The sequence below is a fragment of the Rhinatrema bivittatum genome, chromosome 2 (genome assembly GCF_901001135.1).
Source record: "Rhinatrema bivittatum chromosome 2, aRhiBiv1.1, whole genome shotgun sequence".
Lineage (NCBI taxonomy): Eukaryota > Metazoa > Chordata > Amphibia > Gymnophiona > Rhinatrematidae > Rhinatrema > Rhinatrema bivittatum.
Genome location: NC_042616.1, coordinates 164,048,792 through 164,073,338, shown reverse-complemented (window position 1 = coordinate 164,073,338; position 24,547 = coordinate 164,048,792). Strand labels below are relative to the sequence as shown.

At 37.6% G+C, this 24,547-nt stretch overlaps 1 protein-coding gene across 1 annotated transcript in view; it reads left to right on the top strand.

Moving 5' to 3' along the window:
• Positions 1-2,027: 2,027 nt before the first annotated feature.
• Positions 2,028-24,547, top strand: part of ZNF804B (zinc finger protein 804B) — an 825,765-nt gene continuing 803,245 nt past the window's right edge. The window contains exon 1 of the mRNA XM_029587048.1: positions 2,028-2,289. Coding sequence (XP_029442908.1) covers positions 2,179-2,289 — 111 coding nt within the window. The 5' untranslated portion in view covers positions 2,028-2,178. The remainder of the gene's footprint in view (positions 2,290-24,547) is intronic.

Sequence of the window (24,547 nt, the reverse complement as noted above, 5' to 3'; positions counted from 1 at the left end):
AAAAAATAGATGTGTTGACCCCCAACCTGTTTCTCTTATAGGGCTACTGCATAAATATTTATTTTCAGACTTTGAAATTAAGTGAGCGAGAGAAATGTGTGGAAGAAGGAATCAAACATTTTTGCTAAGTTCAAAGGAGGTTAAACAAAAATGAAATGATTTGGCAAGTCAGATTATAAATAAGTAAACATTACTGTCTGTTGGGATCATAGTTTGACCAAAAATTGTGATCTCTTGTGATTCAAACTGTCACCTCTAGTGGGCAATAGACTGTTACAGTAATTTCTATTATTTTTCTTATGTACTGTAGATAGAGTGATAATCTTGGTGTATAGAATGTATTATATTAAAGGTTACACAATAAAATATAAGTAGACTTTCCTATCTGAGTCATGTGTGTTGCATAGGTCCCTGTCACAAAGCTTTTTCCATTATCTTGCTATCAAAAAGCTTACTGTGAAAAAAAATGGCAGACAAACTGGAAGTGATAAAATTCTTATCTTTCTTTCATGCATTGCAATATTGACAAAAGTGAGTACCTTGTTATTGTGTCTACTATAAATGGACTGAGAATCAGTCACAGGTTGATATTGAATAATCAAACTGTAAAGGCATTGTTGATTGGAAAGATCATGTAACCTGTACATTTTACCCAGTTAACTGACAAGGTGGAGCTGTTTATTACTACTATTACAGTAGATGCTTGCATTATGGAGAAATGCAACTGGATTTATATACAGTACTAAGCTATGAGGTTTATGATGCTTGTACTTTGCAGAAGAGAATTATAGCAGCCTGGTTTAGCTTCCTAATATGGGAAGCCTTTCATGGTACTATGTAAATTATTTACCAGCAAACGACTGCTATATTAATATTAGCAGCTCTGTGACCATTTCAAGTGTAGAGGGGTGATGGAGAGATTCCTAGCAGCATGGTTTACTATTTTTGAATTGCTGAGTGTATGGAACTGTAGATTTATGGTGAAGACCTATAGTAGCTCAGTACTGTAAGAATCTTCTTAAATAAATTCAATATCCTGACTGTATGTTGAGAGAGAGAGAGCTTTTGTTGTTACAGAATGCTAAAGATTATTGATTACCAAAATCAGATTAAATATTAAGGCTGGGGTACCACAAGGTAAAACAGACGAGGGGGTTTCCCATTTCAATTTTTCAATTAGTTTTGCTGGGTTTTCTCATCCCCTTTACAGGCTGCTCTCTAGTGGCTTCGATTACTTAAATAAGACAATCCACTTAAATGCCGCTTACTGAAGGGATCTTGCTTTAAGACAATAACGTGATTGTTCGCAGTTTCTTTGTCTTTCAACCCTATTTAGGGTTGAATTGATCATTCTCGCAGGCAGCTGGGGAGCTGCTGCTGGTAGTGCCGCTGCCTTGCAGCTTGCTACTGAGCAAAGACTGAAGCGGGCAGGTAGCAGACAGAGCGAGACGGAGGGAGAAGGAGAGAGGCAGAAACAAGAAAAGAGTAATTGAATATATGCAAAAAGGAAGAAAGTTATTAAAGGCAATATTGCTAGTGTTAGGAGGCTGGTGGGAATAAAAATTGTGAAGGTGAAATAGTGTGCCAGGAAATGTGTCTCTGTGTTTTCTAGGATTCTCCTCTTTGTAGCCTTAGGAGACCCTTGCTGGCTTTTGTTTTCAGGCTATTGATACTGTGGCATGGTATAACTTGCTCCTGTGTTATCAACAAGGATTGCTTTTCTCTGACGCTAAGGGACTTTAGCAAGGAGATTGTCTGCTGCAGCATCTGGTAGACTTTTATTATCTTGGACTGCTAACTCGAGCCAACACAAGCTTTATCCACTCCAAGGCATGGAATAGTTAAACCGACCGCGGACAAGTGCTTAATTGGAATCTGTTATTTTACGTCTGGATTGTTTCTTTGCAAAGTGGCGCACAGGATTGATGATTTTGTACATGCACGTTGCTGTCTATTTTTTTCTGTACACCGATTCACAAGCACCAACACCATCAAATCAGAATTGCAGTTTGACGGGCTTCCTGGCTCCCTGTGGCTGCCTCCCTCCAGTGAAGCCTGGCAGTAACCTGAGTGCTGGATGAAAAGGCTTCATGTTTGCAGCTCCGGTCCGCACAACCGCCAGAGCTGACCTGGCACACATATGCCCAGGAAGTGTATATATGGGAGACTCTGGACCGTATGGCTTGCTATTACCTTGTCATCAGCTCTACGCATCTTAGCAATGGGCACTTTCGAGGCATTAAAGGAGTCTTCAGGGGACCCCTCCATCGGAATGGCACTTCCTTACCGGTAACAAAATTAAAATCAAAGAATTAATGAAAACTTATGCAAGCTTTACTTGTGTATGTAACTTTGCGTGTGTGTGTTTGTTTGTGCACATGTTACTGATATACATATGTTTTATATGGCTATATAATGACAGAATAAATAATTTTGCAAATAACTATTATTGAATAATGTTTATAAAATATATAAAATACACACTTTTATGAATTCATTATGCATGTGAGGTTGATTTACAATAATTATGAATGAATTTAGTGTATTTATTAAGCTATGTACAAGAACTACAAAAAATTGTGTTTCCACTTGAAAAGTTGACAGTCAAATAGTTTGTAGTACTGCTTTCCACTCTATCCTGCTACTCAGAAGATTTATCTTAATGTCTTTATTCTTATGGTGGAGGAAATGTGTTCTCTTTACTTAGCAAGATAGCAGCTCCTTGAGCAAGTAAAAATATAGTGGAGTTCTGTGTTTTTGATGAACAGCTGAAGGAGTTACCTGACAGAAGAGATGACATAGCTTTGATGTTGCTTCCTTTTTGAATTCAAGTTGCAAAGTTCTAGATAGTTTAAGTAATTTTCAGACAATTATAAATTGTGTCAGTTTTGACTATAACTATGGTTAAACATGTACATCTTCAGCATTGTGACTATGCTTTAAAATATATTAAAATACAAATGGCATTTCTAGATATCTAAGACAATACTCTGCACTACTAAAGATTTATGTTTCCAGGGATGGTGGAAAAAGTTTTGGAATTGTCTTGGCAGTTGGGAGGACTTGGGACTGATATTTCTGGAATGAAAATAGAGCTGTTTGCTTTGTATTACAATATTCTCGTTCACAGTAGTTTCATTCAAAAATGTTTTTTTTTCATCATCAAGGGTCAAAAGATGCTTTTGTTTCAGGTTTCTTCTTTTTGTTGATTGTTGAGCTGTGCTTGATAGCATGCTCCTGAATATATCTGATATGTGGTTGCTACCATTAAATGTAAACATAAGAAAGGCATTGAGCTCCTTGGAAAACAATGCAGAGTAACTGCTACAAAGAGCACCTGCTGAATTTTTCTTTGATAGGATACTTAAACTCATTTGTGATACTCTTTAAAGCATATGCATCTGGGAGCATCATGCAAATGATATAGTGCTATATAGCTATGATTTATACTCGGAAGACTAGAATCTGCCGTATTTGAGAGGACAGAAGTTTTTAAACCATTTGTATGTACTTTCAAAACCCTGTTCTTCCTTGCATCACACAATATTTTTAACTTTCTGAATAGCAGTTTGAGCCATTCCAGACTTTACTTCAACCTTAAATTTGGGACATCTGAGAGTATTTTCTTTCCTGAAGAGGCATCATTCAGGGCTTCTTACATGTTCAGCTGTAGCCAGATAAATTCATAGTAGAAAGTTGGAGTCAATCAAAACTGATATGCAATGGTAATCTTATAATAATGCTGACCATAATGCATTAATGTCGCATCCAAGGCTGAAAGTTGCCCTGACACTCCTATCCCAATACAGTTTCTGTCTTTCTTTGCAACAGTCTGATTCACCTTTGCCAGCAATGGTGAAGCCTCAGCAGAATACAGCAAAGACCACATGGAGCCTGGCAGTTGCCAAAAAAACTGTACGTTGGTATAAGACTCATACAGAAAGCATTACGTGCACATATGGTGGAATAGAACTATCCAGGCATTGTGATTTACTCATTCTAATCTTGTTTTCCTCAAAACATTGAATGCTAATCTACCTAATCATTTTGTGGAGGAAATGTTTATTGATCTCTACTTTGTGTTTCAGAACTATTTCTTATATGCTTATTTTTGCTGGGAAATTGTACTTTTGTATTTACTCTTCTCTGTTATAAGTCTCTGTAGACAACATCTTGCTGAGCTCCAGCTGCCAAAAGCCTTTCACAACTGTTTGTCTTTAGCAAATATTTGCTTTAATTATGGCTATGGCTGGGTATGTAGGTATGTGTGACAGAGGCAAGAATCTTAGAAGATAATGAGATTGTGAATGTTTGAATGGAATGAGATTCCTATATACATATATGTTGAAGGCAACAGAGGTGGAAACCACTTGTTACTGATATCAGGTCATCCGCTCAGAAAGATTATGTTGCTGTATTCTTCTAAACAGAATAGTCATGTAGTGCTTCAATAATTCCCAAACTGAACTGAAATTGTAGGTGTTTAATAAGGAATGTTTTGAAAGTTGAAGATCATATACATTATATTTTTCCTTACAATTATCCCAACTTTCTCAGTACCGATGACTTAAATTTTGAAATAAATATTTAAAACTGTTCATGGATATCATAAATAATATATTAAAAAAACCCTTAGGCTACCAATATTTTTGTCGAATAATATAATGATACTACCAGTATATGATAATATTAAAGGTAAGCCATACAATTTTGGTTTAAATATCATAGAAGGGTGTTTTGATTTGACTAGGGAGAGCCAAACTTCTTGTAGTTCTAGCATAGGTTTGATCCAAAACGTGCTCCTCCACTTGCTTCCTTTACCACCATTAACCATACCAAAATGGAGATCTTCAGCAGTGTTGATATACTTAGATATTTATGGAGGATGAAAGATCAAATCATCCCAGTAAACATGAAAGCTACGTCAAAGTTGGGTCAAGGTTGTTGACAGTTTTTCATCACCTCTAGTAAGATTTGGCAGCTACTCTAGGTTGTCTATAACTTTGGACCTTAGCAGTATTTTGTAGCATATCAGATAAAACTTCGACAACTTCTCTTTTTGAACAGCGGCTCTTCTTTTTCGGGTTTCTTTTCCTAAAGAAAGTCAAATTTGTATGCCGAAGGACTAACTTTTCTGCTATTTAAAACAAAGTAGAACATTACTGTTTTAATATCATCCTGTAGAAAAAGGAAATAAGGCATTATGTATATAAAATAATGAAAATATTTCAGACAATTATATTTGTCATATCTATATGACTGGTGAACATACAGCAAAGTTTCTTAAATTATGCACAGTACAAACATTACTGAATGTCCCTTTCACCCATATGAAGTATCTAAAGGAATAATGAATTCCTGGATGTGCATTGTCTGAACAACAAAACTCGCTTTTTAAATTTATCTCAAATTGTGCTTATAATGATCATGGCTAGTGGTGGGTTTTTTTTTCTACTTTGTATTTATTAATTTTTATAACAAATTCACAGGGTCATTCATCAAAATGTGTTATGGTGTTAACGCATGTAATAATGTGTTATCGCATGCATTAACGCTATAACACATGCAATAATAATGTTCCCACAAGGTGTGAATGCAAATTTTGGGAAGGGAGGAGTTTGGGTGGGATTTATGAAAATGAGAGGGAATATCGCATAGTTTTAACACCGGAAACAACTACACCTTTTTTCCTGGTGTTAAGCTGTGTGATAGGGCCATAATGCAATTCATGATAAGGTTTCAGAATTGCATATCAGCTATTTGTGGGGGGGGGGGGGGGGGGGGGGGGGCAGAGAGAGAGAGAGCCTCTAGAGAGGCCCTTACAGTGTGCAACTGTTTATATGTCTATAGGAAGGGCATCAAATAGCTTGAGGTGAGGTGTTGGTAGTGGTTTAGGGGCCAGTTTTTCATGTACAGTGAAACATACAAACAGCACAGTACACCTCGGTAAAGATTTGAAAGTCTCACAAAGATGAAATTTGTTACTATGTTATCTAGGCCTGGCTTGATGGTATCCTGTTATAGAGTCCAACAAGCTAGGGTGAGAGAACATAATAGAAATGTCATCTTTGTGAGACTTTCCTCACGCCAAATGATGTCAAATCTTTACCAAGGTGTACTGTGCTGTTCGTACGTCTCATTCTGCATGGAAAACTGGCCCCTAAACCTTAAACCACCACCAACACCTCACCTCGAGATATTCCATAGAGATATAAATACTTGCCTATTATGAAGCCCTTATAGGTAGTTGCTCTCTTTCTCTTTTTCTCTATCAAAATAGTAATTATCACAGGGCACAAAAAGTTTACCGCACCACATGATAATTCAAACATTTCCATAAACACACCAATTTTTCTTAGCGCATGCATTATCCATGCATTATTATCACATTTTGTTGAATCTAGGGGTCAATATCAAATTGGACAAGATCTTTGAAAATCAAAGCACAAACGTATATATGGAAAAATAATCCACAAAAGGAAACAAGATTTGTATTCCCACTATATAGCTCAAATATGCTTTGAAAGAACCCAAAAGAAAAGAAAAATATAAACAACTTTAAATAAGATAAATATATCTTCTAAGTTATAGCATTATCTGATTACTATTGGCTCACTTTACAGGGATACTGCTAATCTCTACAGGTTTAACTTTAATTGAAAGACTACATTTAATTGCTTCAGGTAAAAAAAAAAGATATATTTATAGTTTTCAAATTGTGCAAGATATTTGCAAGGAAATGCTTCTTTTATGTAACTGTGATACATCAGGACAAATCTGAACCTTTTGACCCCCAAAACAAGGCATTTTTATAATGAAAAAAAGGTCTTGGTAACCATTCTCAATCATAGTTCAAATAAAAGGGGACTAACAAAGTTGATCTAACCATCCCTCCTCAAGTGACCTGTTTAGTACTACAGTAAGGTCCAGGCAGTCCAAAGTCAATTGCCTTTCTTCCACATCTCCATCATGAGAACTTTTATGCTTCCCCACTGGTACATAAAAAACCTTGGAAGTGAGAAGAATTGCACCAGTTGGAACCTTTAAAATCTCAGTCACATATTTCTTAAGCTTTTCTGCAGTTGTGATAGAGTACAAGCTTTAGAAGTTAAGAATTCTTAAGATATCTAGATCAATTATCCAAAATTTCCAGCATGGCATTAAGAGCTATGTTGTTTTTAATCAATGCTGTATTCATATCCTGCAAGGTTATAACTCATTGTTCCAGAGCTTCCAATTTCTCTCTTCGTTCTTCCATGGTGTTCTCATGCATTAAGACTTTAGATTGTAAATTACAGGAAAACATTTATCAAACCATTCAGCTGAAAAATTATTGATTTTTCTATTGTAGCTATCATTTTTCACAGTTCCTCCATAGTTATTAGCTCTGGCTTTTCCAAACCACTTATCCCCTCATAACTTGGTGACAAAGGAGCAGAAGTGGGCATTGAAGCAGCTCCAGCTGTTCCAGGAACCTTTGGGTGTATTGTTTCCCCCATGGGTGCTGGACTCACTCCCTGACGTACTCCCCTCACTCACTGTCACTACTGGAATTGTAGCTAAAGGAACCGCACTCTCTGACACAGAGGAACAGGCCCTTCCATGTCGCATTACTTCGAACACAGGTTCCATTGTCTCTGTGTCACTCAGGGGCCTGTATCCATCTGTATCACCCAGAGCCAGAGGCTGTAAGCGTGCATCGGGGCTTGATGATGTCTCCAAATCCAGCTGAGAAACCACTTCCACGTGAAGCTCAGCACTGCAGTGCCTCAGGAGAAGCCTGATGTAGAAACCGGTCAGTTTTGACCTGGCCACTAAGTGGGAGGAACCCTCACTTTACCTTTCCTCTTCATTTAATTCAAAATTTATCATGAGGAATAAAAGACTACGAATTGTACTCGGAGGAGCTCCTGGCTATAACTGCTAGCCAAGAGATGCCATTTACTTTATGCCCATAACCACAACACTTTATGCCATTTGGATGAGTAAATATTGCATTCTAATTTGTTCTACTCCTCAACGTTGTAGCTCAAAAACTCCCTAAAATATGATCACTCAAAAGAGAGATTGATTTTTCTACAAAATCTTTTCTGACTTTTAAACTTCACTTGCTGATGCTCTTTTCCCTTCAAAAATTCCTGCTCATGCTATCCAAAAATCTGAATTGATGGAAGAATAAATTAGAGTTTGGTAGCTAAAAACGTTGGGGTAGATTTTCCTAGGAGCGCGCACGCGTCCATGTGCGTGCACTTCACAGTGTGCACACATGGATGCGCCAATTTTATAGCATGCGTGAGCCGGCGCGCGCATGTTAAAAAATCGTTGGGCTGTGCGCACATGCGCACTGGATTTTGTAATCAGTGCGCAAGGGGGGGGGGGTTATGCAAGTTTTGCATGGTGGCGCATTGCGGCCTTCCCCAGTTCCCTATCCGCCTACCTAACCTCTCTTACTCTTCCCCTCTCCTCCCCACCCCCTAAACCTTTTCTCCTACCTTTCTATTTTTTTGTTTTGTTGCTTACTGCTCCAATGGAGCAGTAGCAACTTGCGGGTGCCAGGATTCCCCTCCCCGGTACAGCCGCTGTACCGGCTGCCTCCAGCCCCGCTCCCCGGACTGCCCCTTTGCTTTGGCCCGGCACTTCTGTGCGTTAAGTCCTGTGGCTGGACCCCTTTGAAGATGTGCGTGGGGCACGCAAGCCCCAGCCATGCGCCTAATCCCCGTTTTGTACGCGTGCACGTAATTTAAAATCGACCCAATTCTGAAGTTCTTGCACATTTACAAAGCAATCTCCAGTCAATGAAGCTTGACGTACAGCATATTCCATCTGAATTTCAAGCAGGCATATTCAAATGCAGTGGGAGTTCAAGTGGATTGAATTGCAAACTTATTTGCCAGAAAGTTAAAATGAGGATTCTTCTATAGCTTGGGACCTTTGATTTCAATTTTTATTTGAATTCCCCCCAAAATATATCAGTGTTTAGCATCATTAACATAAACAAGAGAAAATCATTTTGGGGGGGGGGAACGGAGTCTTTTTTTTTTTGACTGATTTTCGGCTGATTTTTGGATTATCGTAAACACTGATCAATTCCCAGGGAACATAAAATAAAAACTGAAAACGAAGATCCCTAACTGTAGCTCAAAATGGAATCTTAAAATGTTAGGCCTAAATATTCAAAACCTTGGTCAGTGCTTGAGCACCTTCCTAACAAGTTATCAGAAGTCATGGTTTAGATGCCTTTCTATATTAGATGCATTCGTTTTAGCAACCAGCTAAGTGGGTATGTCAGAAAGATACTTTCAGTTTGGGTTCGTAACTGCAATTTTCTAAATTTAAGTCCTTTTAAATAAGATGTTCATGTGTCTGATTTTGGACATTTTGGAGTAGATTTTCAAAGGGCCGCGCGCAGAAATCCCGGGGTTTACGCGCTTGGCCGGGCCTTGCATGCCCCGGGAACATTTTCAAAGGGGTCCGGCCACATGCGTAAACCCCGGTACGTGCATAAGTGCCAGGCCTCTTTGATGGGGCAGGCCGGGGCGCGTGTTCTGGGTGGGGAGGGGTGGGGCAGGGGGGGGGGGGCAGGCTGGTAGAGCACCATTGATAGCTGTTCCAGAGCCTCGCGTGCCAGCCGGTTGCTGGTGTGTGCAACTTACTTCAGGTCGGGCCATGAAGTAAGATGGAAAATAACAACAACAAAAAAAAAGCAAAAAGGTAGGATTTAGGGAGCGGACTGGGAAAGGCCGGGATGTGTCGCCACGCAAAAATTGCATTAGTCTCCCCCCCCTTGTGCACGCTACCTGCACATGCGCGTGTGGTGCCGGATTGTAAAATATGGCGTGCATGTGTGCACGGCCCCCGAATTTTATAACAGGTGCACATCGGCATGTGCATGTTATAAAATCAGCGCGTCCACCTTTGAAAATCTACCCGTTTGCGTGTAAATATGAAGGTGTTTTGTCCAGGAATGTTTTGTCATTTTTTAAAATAGATTTCTGGCATCAATACATTCCCACTTTACATTAAATGTTGTATTGTTTCATTGTATAGTTGTTTAAAGAGATCTTTTGAATATTACAAGACTAAGAATGTACAGCATTCTTAGACTAAAGAATACACTAATCAAACACAGCAGTAAGTAGAACATTTCTTTCCTTAAAACCAAACCATCTGTATTTGTCATCTTGACTTTCCCAGATTGTTCAGTGTACATTGTTCAAAATCTGATAACTCAGAATAGGTATATTTTAAACTTGGAAGGTGGTATAGAAATGTTTTGTAAATAAATAAATAAATAGATAGATAAATGAATCAAATAACTGAAAAAGTGTGATTGGCTGAAATGTAGGCAAGTTCTAGACAAAAATTAAAAAATACACCTAAAAGGTATTACTATGTGTTAGGAAGAGTGAGAGAGGAGTTTATATGGGAAGCAGTAGAAAGGTAGCAATAGATTAATGGTTGTCCTAGGAAAGATCTGAACAAGTTGCAGTAAAGGCTGGCCAATTACTGTTGCAGAATTTGATCAGCATACTAAGAGCTAGGTGTACTTTGCTTCCCCCCCCCCCCCCCCCCCCATAGACAAAGTGGGAAACATCCTTTAGTACATCTAGCCTTAAGTTATCCTCAGAACATCTAAAAAGAGGGCAAAGGCTAGGAACAGAAATAGCCATAGAACCAAGAACATAGAAATGATTTATGATTTTCAAATTCAGTCGCAAGTATTTAGAGGCAGTAGGCATATCACTGGTTAATTTTTCCGCTGAAAGGTGTTTATCCCTCGTTTCTCTTGCTTTGCCTCAGAAATAATTCATTATACTAAATTTACTTAGTTTCTTTTTACTCTAGTCTGGCTAACTCTGTTTTATCCCACATAAAATAGGAACATTAATTCCATACACCATTCTTCAGGTGCAGTCACACAAAGACCTAGGACAACTGTCAACACATTTATTTTTTTTGCCAAAATTAGCAAAAATAGGATGTTATTTACCCATCTAAAATATGAATTTCAGAAATGCTGATGTTATTGGAACATAGAAACTAAGAGCCAATATTTTAAGGACTTGAAGGTCTGATATTGAGCATACTAATGTAATAATAAATGCCATGGGGCTCTCTTAGGTTTATTGCTGCCAATAACTTTTTTCTTGTTTAGTAATTGATCAGCTTGTGTTAACTCAGGGCCAGGATCTGTGAAAGATTTACTAAAAATCACAAACTGCCTACCATTTATGACTGATCCTCCATTTCACAGGGAAACAGGGTAAGCAGATAATGTAATGAATACAATATTTTTTATATGAGGGAAACATTGTGTAATGTTATTTATGATAGTCACGGAAGAGATCTAGATTCAATGTTGCTGCCAAGTATGGCATTTGGGTCATTTAATTTGTTTCATTTTGGGTTTTTTTTTATTGCAGTTTTAAAACAAATTTTCCATTCATTTTGTTACTTTATACACATAATTGTATCTATTATTTATTTATTACTATTTGATAGTTCTAATTTTCTCAAAGTTGGTCTCAGGGTGGATCACAATAAATTTAAATGAACAGAGTCATTAGAACAGCTTACAATCAAATTAGAATTTACAATTAACATAGCATTGGGATCCCGCTTAGGAAAACCCATCTGTGAATGGTTTCAAAAACCAATTATGTCCCTGTTGTGTAATTCACAGTACCTCATTGGGAGTTCAGGAAGTTGGGTCAAAGATGTGGGTCTTAAGGGAAAGCCTGGCTGAAAATACATAAAATCAGACAGTAAGTGCATACATACAATTTTATGTGCATGAGAATGATCTGTACACATAGCAATGTAATGTAAATGCACATTGAATTGCAATGAATAAAGGCTTATTCAAGCTTTGAGAGCTTTCTACAATGCTTTTCATACCAAGATAGTTTTGTTGACTTCCTAAAAGTTCTGTTTAGTGGGAAAATTCACATTAAAATATGCACATTAATGTAGATATTCTCACCAAAATTGTTTGGTGTTGATGGACCTACATTGCATTTTGTATGGTTTTAGACATGATTTTTTTCATTGTATTAATAGATAATGAGGAAATTAGCATGGTTTGCATATCATTACCATATAGTTTGCACTAACATTAATGTAAGCTTGCAAACATACATTAACAGCACTGTTAATGGCCTGGATTTATCAAAATTCAGTTTATACTAATTACCTATGTGAAGAGCTAAGTTGGTGGAGAGAGAGAGAGAGAGAGAGACTGGCCATAATGTCAGCTCCATAGGTAGGTATTTGAATCCCTATGGTAGGCCCACCTAGTAACTCAAGGTGGGGTTTAGTATGAGTGTAGGGGGTTAGGGGCCACTTTGACATTCAAAGTGAGACATACGAACAGAACAGTGGTCTCTTGTGAAGATTTGATGACCTTCGGAGTGAGGAAATTCACTCCAAGATGAGATTTGGGCAATGTTCTCTCAACCTAGCTTGATGTTACCCAGGTAGAGAGTCCATATATTAGATATCACAGGCCCTTAGCATGCACTGATGCTTGTGTTACTGTTATCACGCCTTAGGACATTGGATCTTTGATTTGGTCACTGGTGTTTATAAACAATGCTGGGTGGGAAAATCCATTTTCCTTCCTTTCTCTTTCTTTCAAAGCTGAGTTCAGTGCCTGCTTGCTCTGTGAAGTTGACTTTAAGAGCCGCTCATTTTAAACTGCACTTGAATTACACCATGTGTCACCAGTTTAGTGATGATGTTAAACAAATCCATCATTAAAGCTTTGATTTTCTAAAGACATTGAATGGGGAAAAAAACTTTAGTAAATCAGGCATCAAAGTACTTTTTCAATATATTGAAATTAAGCACTAATGCTGACTTGATAGATGAGCTCCACATGTATCCTTTCTAAACCTCATACATTAGTGCTTCCTTATATCTACAGTTTGTTCTTTATAATTATAAATCCTACCTATGGGAGGAGGCCACATAAATAACTCCACATCTCAGCTTTTTAATTTAGAATGGGTACGTGTAATAAACCAACACAATTAATATTTCTCCCAGGGGTGGGGAGAGGAAGCTGGAGAAGAAAATAAAAGTAACAAAATAAACATACAATATTACTATTGTAAGTAACAAGCAAATTCAGTGCATGAAGATTTATATAACATATTTAGGGGATCATTTACTAACCTGTGGTATTTTGCCTCAGTGTAAAAATCATTTACTCAGTTATACCTGAGTTGTAGCTTACTTTCAGGAAAATAACATGGCTTGTGATTTTTCATATAACAAGCACCAAGGAGTGCAGAAAAAAAACTTATTTAGTCCGTTAAAAATTTCAAAACAATTTCTTTATTGTTTTTCGCGTGGCAACTCCACTGTAACTGTAGTCATAGTAACATTTACAGGGTCCCCCAACACGGACCCGTGTTTCGCGGAGGCTGCGTCGGGAGGGACAAGCAGTTAAAGATCACAGTTTCTTTCAGATGTTTACACAGGATATGGCGCTCCCTGCCATATCCTGTGTAAACTTCTGAAAGAAATTGTTTTGAAATTTATAAGGGACTATATACGTTTTTTCTGCACTCCTTGGTGCTTGTTATATGGTATTTGAGTGCAGACAGTGCTCTTGTGCTGTATTGTGATTTTTCATGCAATTTGCATTTTTTTTATTTCCATAACATTTACTAACAAAGAGTTGCTTTGCATGCATTTGCAATCATTTGCATGCAAAGCAGCTTATTATTATTTTTGCAATATTAGAAGTAAAATAATGTATGTATTAAAAATGCCATGTGTTATTGCTGCATTAAGGGGTTTACTGCATGGTAAATGCTGCTTACCATGAGATAAATGCCTAACACAGCTTAGTAAATATACCCTTAGATTCCTATTCTATACAGGAAACAGAAGCACCAGGAATTATAGTGAAAGAAGAATTTATTAGCATTAGAAAATAAAGAAAATTAATTTTTTGTAAAATATAACATGAAACCACTAACCCTGTGCCATATTTCAGTTCAATTTGCTTAAAGAAAATTAAAATATTGGGTTTCAAAATTTCCTTCATAATTCTACCCAGACTATTAGCATAAATTCTCAGTTTAATCTCATGTGATGGTTGAATACTTTAGATGAACTTCTCTGCAGTCCAGATGTGCAACGAAGTAGTTGTTGAAGTTTGCAAGATCTGCAGTTCTTGATCTGCATGATTTTCACCGAATTAAAAGAAAATTGCCTCTCTACTCTGAATAAACTCAGCAAATCTTTTGAAATGTCACTCCAACTTAGACTAATATTAATAGTGTGCACTGTTTAATCTAGCTTTAAATAAAACAAATATCAGGACATATATTTCCCTTTACTACAAACTAACAAACAGCTATGTGTCTCAGTACTGCTGGATAAGTACTTTTCTTCTGATAATGAGTACAAGAAAATTTCAAGCTACCTGAAACTGCTTTTTTTTTTTGCTATTAGCAGCCATCAAGCAGGAAGCTACAATTAAAGCTTCACTTCATGACTTCTTCCCTCTGTCTCTCCTTAAACAAAGGCATCCTCACCTTTTATACTTAATTAAGATGGCTCATTAGCAATCAATCTACTGTCCTTCATTGGCTCCAGGCAGTTATCACCCAACTCTTATGCAAAAGCATTCAAGAGGTCATTTTGAATTTAAAATAGTGTTGCATAGTCTGACTAAGAATAGTTAATTATAATATATTCTAACATCTTCACTTGTCCAGTAATAACAAATTATGGGGGGGGGGGGTCATTTTCTATCCCTATCGCACGTGATAGCTAGATAGGGGCAGAGTCGGGGAGGCATCGGCACTGGAAGAGGAGGAGTTGGGGTGGCACCAGGGCGGACGCGGTGGAAACTTCACTGGCGGCGAAAAGGTAAGACCCCTTATCGCCACCAGTAGCGTGTCCAATAGCACCACCTTTCACGGTGGTGCTACTGGGTGCGAAAGCCGGCAGGAATAACACCGCGGTGGTGTGATCGCTGCCGGCTTTCACAGGCCTGCCCCCTGCTTCGCCCCCCCAACCCCCATTACTGCAGGATTCAGAGAGGTGCGTGACATTAGAAAATCCAGGCCTATGGTTGGTATAATCTAGCAAATACTACAGCACTGGCTTCCAGTCAAAAGGTTCCTTCCTGCTGTGAAACAAAAGGATTTCTCATAAACATCAAACCATTTAACAGTCCACTATAAACACAATTAATTAACCCCCCCCCCATGTCCCCCCACTGTCTTTTAAATAATATTTGGCATTTGCATTCCTTTGTAACTGACAGAAGAAAGATTTCAAGGAACTGCTTAGTTACCATTGGCCATTTACTGAGTGAAAAAAAAAAAAACGGTCTGGGGCTATTGCCTTTGTAATTTAATTTACCCTAGACTGGCAGAGAAAACACAATTTAACAAACTACTAGCTTATATAATATAGATATAGATATAGATAAATACAGACATTAAAAACAATCCAGTTCCATGGTCTGATCACAGACTAATCTCTTGTAATTTAACTTTTGAATCCACTACAATTGCCTATCCCACGTCAAATGCATCTTTTTCCTATCGAAAAACATTTAAAATGGAAGATATAATTGACCTACTTCCCTTAGAAATAGAAAATCTCTCATTTGAAAATTCTGAAAGTGCTGTATCCTCCTGGAGTAAGCTTGTAAATTCATTGGCTGATAAAATAAGTCCGCTAATAACTAAAACAAATTTAAACAAAAAAAATCCAAACCATAGTACACTCTGAAATTATCTGAACTTAAAAATAATCTTAGGAAAAAAGAGAAAATTTAGACAAAACACTGAAACAATGATGCCCTATCATCTTACATAATTTTATTATCTAAATACAGAATAGAAATTGACCAGGCAAAACGAGTATATTATACTAAAAAAATTCATGACGTTAAATACAATCCCGAAGCTCTTTTTTCCATTGTGCAAAGCTTAGGTTCTCTTCCAGTAAATTTTTCTGGATCAAACTCTGAATCGTCGCAAACCAAATGTGAGGATATGTCAAATATTTTTAAAGATAAAATTGTTAATCTAGTATCCTCTTTCCCAAATAATCAATTACAGAAAATTATACTACCAATTGATGAAGAAAGATCATGGTCCTCGTTCGAAATTGCTAGCACAATTGAAATTGCTTCCATTATAAAAAAGTTAAAACCTGCAAATCATCCCTGGGATCCAATCCCACTGAAATATTTTAAACTTTGTGAAGATGACATAGTGCCAGGACTGACAAAAATAGTCAATCTTTCACTCACTGATGAGTTGGTACTTGCTCCCTTAAAATGTGCAATAATTAAACCAATTTTAAAGCAGAATAGCACAGACACTTCTGATTTTAATAATTTTAGACCCATTTCTAACCTCCCTTTCCTGACAAAAATACTTGAAAAACTTGTTCAAAAGCAATTAGATGATCATTTAGAAAATCATAACATTTTATACCCAACACAATTTGGTTTTAGAAAGTATTTTAACACGGAATCATTGCTTTTAGTGTTATCCGATATGGTTTTATGAAGTTTTGATAATGGTGATTCTTTTATTCTTGTGCTTTTAGATTTAAAAGCTACTTTTGATACTGTTGACTTTCAAATTTTACTGCACAGACTGTGTGAAATTAGAAGAAATGGAAGTGTATATAAATAGTTTGAATCTTTCCTTTCAAAACTACTTTTCTAAAAAAATAGATATTGATTTTGGTGTTCCTCAAGAGTCTGCATTATCAGCTACCCTTTTTAATATTTATCTTTTACCACTTTGTAAATTATAATCTGGACTTGGTATTATCTATTACATCTATGCAGATGATGTTCAACTTTTAATCCCTATAAAAAATTCTCTCGAGGACACGTTAAATGCCATTAGGCAACTCTTATCTCACATGAAACTGATCCTAAATAATCAAAAAACAGGATTAATTCTTTGAAGCAGAAAATCCATTTTTAATAAAAACCTTCCATTTTAACACCAATTTTATGCAGATTGAATCTTCGAGCAATGTAAGGAACCTTGGTATTTTAATCGACTCTGATTTTAGATTGAATGTTGACATTAAAGGAAAAACAAGAGATGGATATCTTAAGTTACAAATTTTAAAGTGGCTTAAACCTCTGTTACATTTTAATGATTTTAGAACAGTTCTACAATCTTTGCTTTTTTCTACCCTCAACTATTGTAATGCACTATTTCTTGGAATTCCTGGGTCTCACATTAGACCTTTACAATTGCTTCAGAATGCAGCTACCAGAGTATTGTGTGGGGGTAAGAAATTTGATCATATTACTCCAACTCTTATAGAATTTCACTGGTTACCAATCAAGCAAAGAATTGAGTATGTCGCTATGGAATTATTCAAATCTATAAATAACAAAACAAACTGAATGGTTAAATGACTTATTACGTCTTCACACTCCACAAAGGAAGTTGTGCTCTGCAAATAAATGTTTATCAATACCATTAATTAAAACTGCATATTTAGCAGAGGTCAGAGAACGGGCAATCTCAGTTGCAGGACCAAATTATAGAACTCACTACTAGAAGAATTAAGACTACAAAAGGTCTTTAATACTTTTAAAAAACAACTGAAATCTTTGCTATTTAAAAATGCATATGAGTTGACGGCAGAGTAATAATCAATATGACTGTGCAAACCTTTTTCTGGCTGTTTCTGTGCTTAAAGCTATAATATCTGGCTTATGTGTTTTATTATGTTTGATTTTATTTATTTTTATTTAATTTAATTTTTTTTGTTTTTATCTTTTATTTTATCTTTTAAGTTGTTTACAAATGTCCTTATATTATTTAAATTGTACTCTATTGAATTATCTTATTATATAGCAAATAATTTTGTGTTTTAATGTGATTATTTTTTAGAAACTTGTTTTATTGTATTATTATATAGGTTTTCTATATAACTGAGTGTACACCATCAAGATTATTTCAGATTGATGGTATAGAAAACAAAGAAATAAATAAATAATAACCCTGGCAATAAATACTTGTAAATATATAATCAAGATTTTTTCAAGTCTTTTCCCCAAGTCATGGCTTACTATTTTAGCATGGAAATGGCATGTATCTTTTCATTGCTCATAGTTGCACATGTTTTAAACTAATACAAAATTTGTATCCATATGGTTCATTCTTCTTCTGATTTGCTATAATTGTTCATATTCTTTGATATATTAACTATCCAATAGTAATCAATTCACATATGAAATGGTGCAATTTGTCTTAAAAATGTTCACTATCAATAATGATGATTAATTCCCACACAACCACTGCTATGTCCATTTGAAAGTGAAGAGAGGGAAAACAGAGGAAAAGAAGATAAAATCTTTTCCTCTCTTTTCCCTCTCTTCACTTTCCCTTCCCCTTTTGTCTTTTTGTTTTCTTTTTCTCTTTTTTCACTTTTTCTTTCCCCTTCCCCTTTTTTCTTCTTTTCTTCTTTTTTCTTTTTTCCCCCTTTTTATGTTTTCTGTTTTTTCTATTTCTTTTTCTTTTCGTTTTTTTCTTTTTTCTAATATACATTTATAAATAATTTTTGATACACATAATAATTAATCTTTTATAGTTTTTTTCATTCATCAAGTTTTTTACTTATCAAGTTGTTGATATGTAAGCACTGTTTTCCCTCCTTACATGTTTATTTGTTTATTATTTGCCATTTTGATATTTATACACACATGTATGTTTGTTTCTTATAATTTCATGCATAGATCTGTACACAGTCTTTTATGTTTGTATGGTTGTATGCTTTGTATTTATTATATTTATTATTATTTATTATTATTTATTCAATATGGTTATATTTCATTTTATATGTTGTCTCATATATTTATGTATGTGTGTGTTTTTTACTTATTCACAATAGCCCCTGAGGCAGCTCGTTGAGCGAAACTCGGCCAGAGTCGGGCAAGATTCAATAAAGTCCTATTTTACCGATCCATTTCCTTGTGTTCATTGTTATCAGCAATCTTGGATCAGCTACTGGTTTGTTTCTTGGGACCAGTGCTCATTAATGGCCAATATTAATACATGTTAGTATATAGGCCTCTAAGGTCTTGTCTACGAAGGCTTTTCTCCCTTTCTCTGTCTATTGGAAAAATGCTTAGTAAAGGAGACCCTAATTTATTTTTTTATTTAAAACAAACTTATATTAGACCTCTTCCACCTCATAGTTCTTTATATGATGTGGTGCCAAAGTTTGAGCTTATTAACATCAGATTCATGTGTTCTGAGACTATATATTTCTTTCTTCTTAAGGTAAACAGGACTACAACTTCCAGAATGTTCTGAAACAAAAAGGTAGAAATCATATCAACATTAGTTCATTAGTAAGTTGGAGAAATGTCTTCTATGTTAGAGATTCCAGGGCAACCACGACCAACTTCACCTATGAGTAGAAAGAGGGGATTACTTAGTCTGAACGACATATGACTCAGAAAGGGACTGGACACAGAACTGAATAGAAATGGCTGCAGGTTTATTGATAATAACATAATCAAGTAACTTTGCAACCAGACCCTGTGATATGATAGCTTTATGGGAAGTAGTTTTGTTATTGCATTATTGGTTTGTATTTTACTGTTTGCTTGTTTTATTCTGTTCATTGCTTCAGGTAATTTTTAATCTGTAAAGATAAAGAAATGCTGATAATGAATAAATAAACCATATTAATGTATAGGTGTAATGACTCTTTGGATTCATTACCAGTAAGGCCCTAGTTAACTCATTATTCTAGTAAAGATAGTGCTAGTGAGTTAGGGAGGCACCATTTGGATCAGCCTCTCCTTTTGAGCGTGATGGGATGGCGATCCCCATGTGGTATAAAAGAAGGTCTCTGCCTGAGAGAATGGGGCAGTGCAGCTTGATTTTGGGGATTAGAGGAAGCAGAGTTATTTAGCCTCAGTTGAATTTTGGGTTTACCTTTGGGGCTCAGACACTCCAGTCTGTTGTCCCTGGAAAAAAAAGGTTGGGAAGCTGCCTATCCAGTCCATTCTTTGGCTGGTTTGAGTTGCCTTCCCAGTTCTTTTGGGGATTTTTCCAGTTTTAGTTGTAGAAAGCCTTGTGCCACCCCTGTATTTTGGACTGGATAGAGATTATAGGGAAGTTTATTATTGAGAGGGGCCAGGATAGGGAAGACTCTGCCTCCTTCATTCTTAGTTCAAGGTTGATAGCCTGGTGGTGAACCTCTGCAAGTATATTCTGGTGTTTGTACTCATTTGGGAAAAAACTTTTGAGTTGGAAGATCTGGGAGGAAAATTTTGCTGGCCCCCTTCTTGCTCTGAAAGAGGAACATAATGAGAGCAGAGGTATTCCAGCCAGATCGTTACTCTGCAAAAGATCCAGAGAGAAAGAGGGCGAGATGGTGAATAAGACCATTTTGAGATATTCTGAGGACCCCCGTCAGGAATCTTCACCCTATAGAAGAGAGATTTTGGGACTCTGCGCAAAGTTTGAGTTTTGCCATTTTCTTGCCGGTTTGTAGGGATTGATTTTCTGCCCAAACAAGAATACCCCTGCCCACCTGCGAATCTTACTTATCCAAGCCCTGGAGGAAGAGTGTTTCCCTTCCCCTGGTAAAGAGAGAGATCCTTGCACAAATAGAGAAGATACTTTAAACACTATTCCATCTGTTGTGCCAAGAGCTGATGTGAGCTGTGCCATTTATTCATGGAAGAACTTCTTGTATTCTGGATACTCATCCAGAGTCTCCTGTGTAGTTATTGGCACTCACATCCCTAAAGGTAGAAAGGAAGCCCATACCACTCCCATGTAAAAGAGACAGTTTCACCCCTACTACCCACTCCCCAGGGCCTTGGAGAAAGATTCCCCACCCCCACCCCACACACAACATTAAAAGAACCTGGCTCCGGGGCTAAGAGACTTGTGAAAGAAAGTTTGCAGTTTGTATAATGGCCCCAAGAACCCTGTGTGCCCCTGCACCTATGCATACCACAAGCAGGGGTTACAAAAAGAATGAGGGAGGAGCCTATTAATCAGTACAGCAAAACCTCCCTTTTCGACTGACTCACTTGCCATAAGCAAGTGAGTGCATAGTTCCATGGTTCTTCTGGGTGGGGTAGTGATCAGGCATTATTGGGCAGCCAGTCCCATCCAAACAAGGCTGCCAGCCCTCCAGGCCATCACATGGGCCACTCAAAGGGCCACTGTGAGAGAGGGAAGAGAGAATTAAAAAACAAAAAAAACATTACAAAGTCTCAGTGCGGTGTCAAAAAACCCCCCCCAGATGGTAACCACAGCAACAGGGAGTAAAGAAGGGTTGGGACGGAAGAGGGATGAGATGGCACCAAAACACCGGTCCCTATCTTGAAGGTGGTGTCGGGAATCCGTTTGTAGAAGTCATCCACCAGGCAGCTGATGTCCACGGGGAAGGCCCACTGCTCCTTCTGGGGTTCTGCTGGCATGGCCGCCCCTTGCACGTGGTTAGGCTGAGGTCCAGGGGCCGAGATCTGAAATACAAGGCGGGTAAGGTGGCGAGAGGGACAGGAGGGGGGAGAGCGAGGGAAAGATGGCAACAGAGAGAAGGGAGAGGAAGAAACAGGAAGAGCGAAGGCAAGACAGAGGCATGGGAGGGAAAGAGGGGGGTACGAGAAGAGATGGCTGAGGGGGGATATGATAGAGGTCTTTAAGATCATGAGAGGTCTTGAACGAGTAGATGTGAATCGGTTATTTACACTTTCAAATAATAGAAGGACTAGGGGGCATTCCATGAAGTTAGCAAGTAGCACATTTAAGACTAATCAGAGAAAATTCTTTTTCACTCAATGCACAATTAAGCTCTGGAATTTGTTGCCAGAGGATGTGGTTAGTGCAGTTAGTGTAGCTGGGTTCAAAAAAGGTTTGGATAAGTTCTTGGAGAAGAAGTCCATTAACTGCTATTAATCAAGTTTACTTAGGGAATAGCCACTGCTATTAATTGAATCAGTTGCATGGGATCTTCTCGGTGTTTGGGTAATTGCCAGGTTCTTGTGGCCTGGTTTGGCTTCTGTTGGAAACAGGATGCTGGGCTTGATGGACCCTTGGTTTGACCCAGCATGGCAATTTCTTATGTTCTTATGACTGAACCAGTTTTTTTTTAGTCTGTCAGCACAAAAGGACTAAGGAAGTTCTATATCTAGGTGGCTTCATCTCTCCCTATCTATGCCTCCCCCCCCCCCCCACCTAGCAAGGTTCAGGTACCTTGCCCCATGCTCTAGCAAGCAATAATAAAAATGTAATAGCAAATTAAGGCCTAAATTATACAAAATGATATGAAATATAGTGGAAATAGCACCTGTGGTAAAAAAAAAAAAGGGGGTGTGATTAGGCTAATTACCCTGTTCCTGCATTGGTAATTTCTGCAAGGTGTGTGTGTGTGAGAGAGAGAGAGAGAAAGAGAGAAAGAATCTCTGTAGAGACCAATATGTCATTTTACTAATTATATCACTTTAAGAGGGGGCACTTTTAACTCAGAGTGGGGTTTGAGTGGGTGGGGTAGGTTTGGGGGGGTTGGGGGGGTTACATACACAGTAGGAGGTACGAACAGCAAAGCTGAGATCACTAAATATTTTCTGCTGTTTGAATCGATGAAAGATACAAGCTTCAAACAAGCTTAACGCTAGCATTAAGGCCCTTTTACGCGAAATGATAAATGACCCTGAAAATGAACCATTGCCACAGCTGGCTGCAGAGACTTAACAGTCATGATTTTTTTTTTTTACCCGCCTGAACAATCAATTCACCGCACTGTCTGTATGTGCACCCTCTACACCTTTACACAGGGTGGGTGAGTGGAAGAAGCAAGACATTGTGGAATGGGATGAGGGAGGAACTGATTATCATCTGACAGGGTGGCCCTTTTTATTATTCGCACATTCTCTTCCCCTTCCCACCATCCGAATAATTTTAAATAGTCCAAAAAGGCCTCATGAACTGCAGGAAGGGGCCATGTTTTCTTTCCCTGATGCTCTACTCTGACATTCCATGCGGCGGTGAACTGGAAGTAGTTAGGCCAACTATGTGGCGTGGAGCTTGTTATCAAGCCATGCAACCAGTCCTTGTCCCCGTCACCACATCCTGTGTCAGGTGAGAAAAAAGGAGCTGCTGCAGGCCAGCCCACCTTGCCGAAACTGCAGGCGATTCCCTCCAACAAGGAGACTCTCTTTCCTCCCTGCTCCCAAAAAATAAAATAAATAAATGTGGTTCATTGATCCTAAGTGCCAGGGTTTGATCAAACGTAAAATTAAGCAATCCCATATTTTATATTGTGCAGGAGCTCTCAGCCATGGCTCAATGCATTCTTTAATATTATTGTACAGTTCAAGAGTTAGAATGTTCCGTAGTTACAGAGCATGAAATGTCAGTAAGCTTAAGGCTATGCTTTGAGAAATAAGAACTGCAGTAAATATATTAAACCATCTTTATCAAATTTCATAGCTGTATGAGCAAGGTTTGCCTGAATCTGTACCCTTTATATCATTTGGTCTAGGCCATGTGTTTCTTCTTTTGTTTGGTAAATAACAAGTGTGCTAAATAGCTTGAACCAAATTAGTGAAAAGGTCTCTTCTCTGATAGAACAAAGTCTAGCTCGCAACAGATTCCTTTAAGAGCTACCATAAAACTTTTCCTACCCATTGAACTGTTGTGATATAATGTGATTTTGAAGTCATATAATACTGTTGAAAAAATGATGGCCTGAATACAGTTTACTAAATTGTATTTGCATCCGTTTTGTAGCCTATGCTCTGAAGTGACGTTTATGTCTGATAAAAACTGTATTTTCTACCTTATTAATATTTTGTAAAAGGTTTATTTATTTATTTATTTATTTATTTATATATTTAAAACCTTTTATATACCGACGTTCATAGCAATATCACAGACAACAAGGGTAAATAATCATATGAACCAAATGAGAAGAATAAAGTTACATTAAACAGGAATAAGTGAACTTGGGCGGTAGGAGAAAAATAGTAAAGTATTACAGTAAATAGTATAGAGTTGCAGTACATAACTGCGAGGTTTTTTTTTTTTAACAAATATTGACATAGAGAAACAAGTAACTATAGTACATATGTAGTAGCTTGTAGGCGTCAGGGTTGGGGGGATTGAAGGGGTGTACTACGGCTGGGTTAGCAGGGTGTTGAGATATAGCAGCATGGGAATACTTCAGGTATAGGCTTGTTCAAATAGCCAGGTCTTTAGTTTTTTTTTAAGGTGGCAGTGCAGTGATCCTGGCGGAGATCCGGAGGCATGGAGTTCCATAAGGTTGGTCCCACTAAGGACATAGCACGTTTATTTGTGGAAATGAGTTGCGATAGATTGGAGGTAGGAATGGCTAGGGATCCTTTGTAAGTGGTTCTGGTTGGTCTGTTGGAGGTACAGTATTGGAGGGCCTCATCAAGCCAATGAACGTCGTTATTGTGCAAGGTTTTATGGATAATGGTGAGGCTCTTATGAAGAATTCTAGATGAAATAGGGAGCCAATGGAGATCTTTGAGTATCGAGGTGAT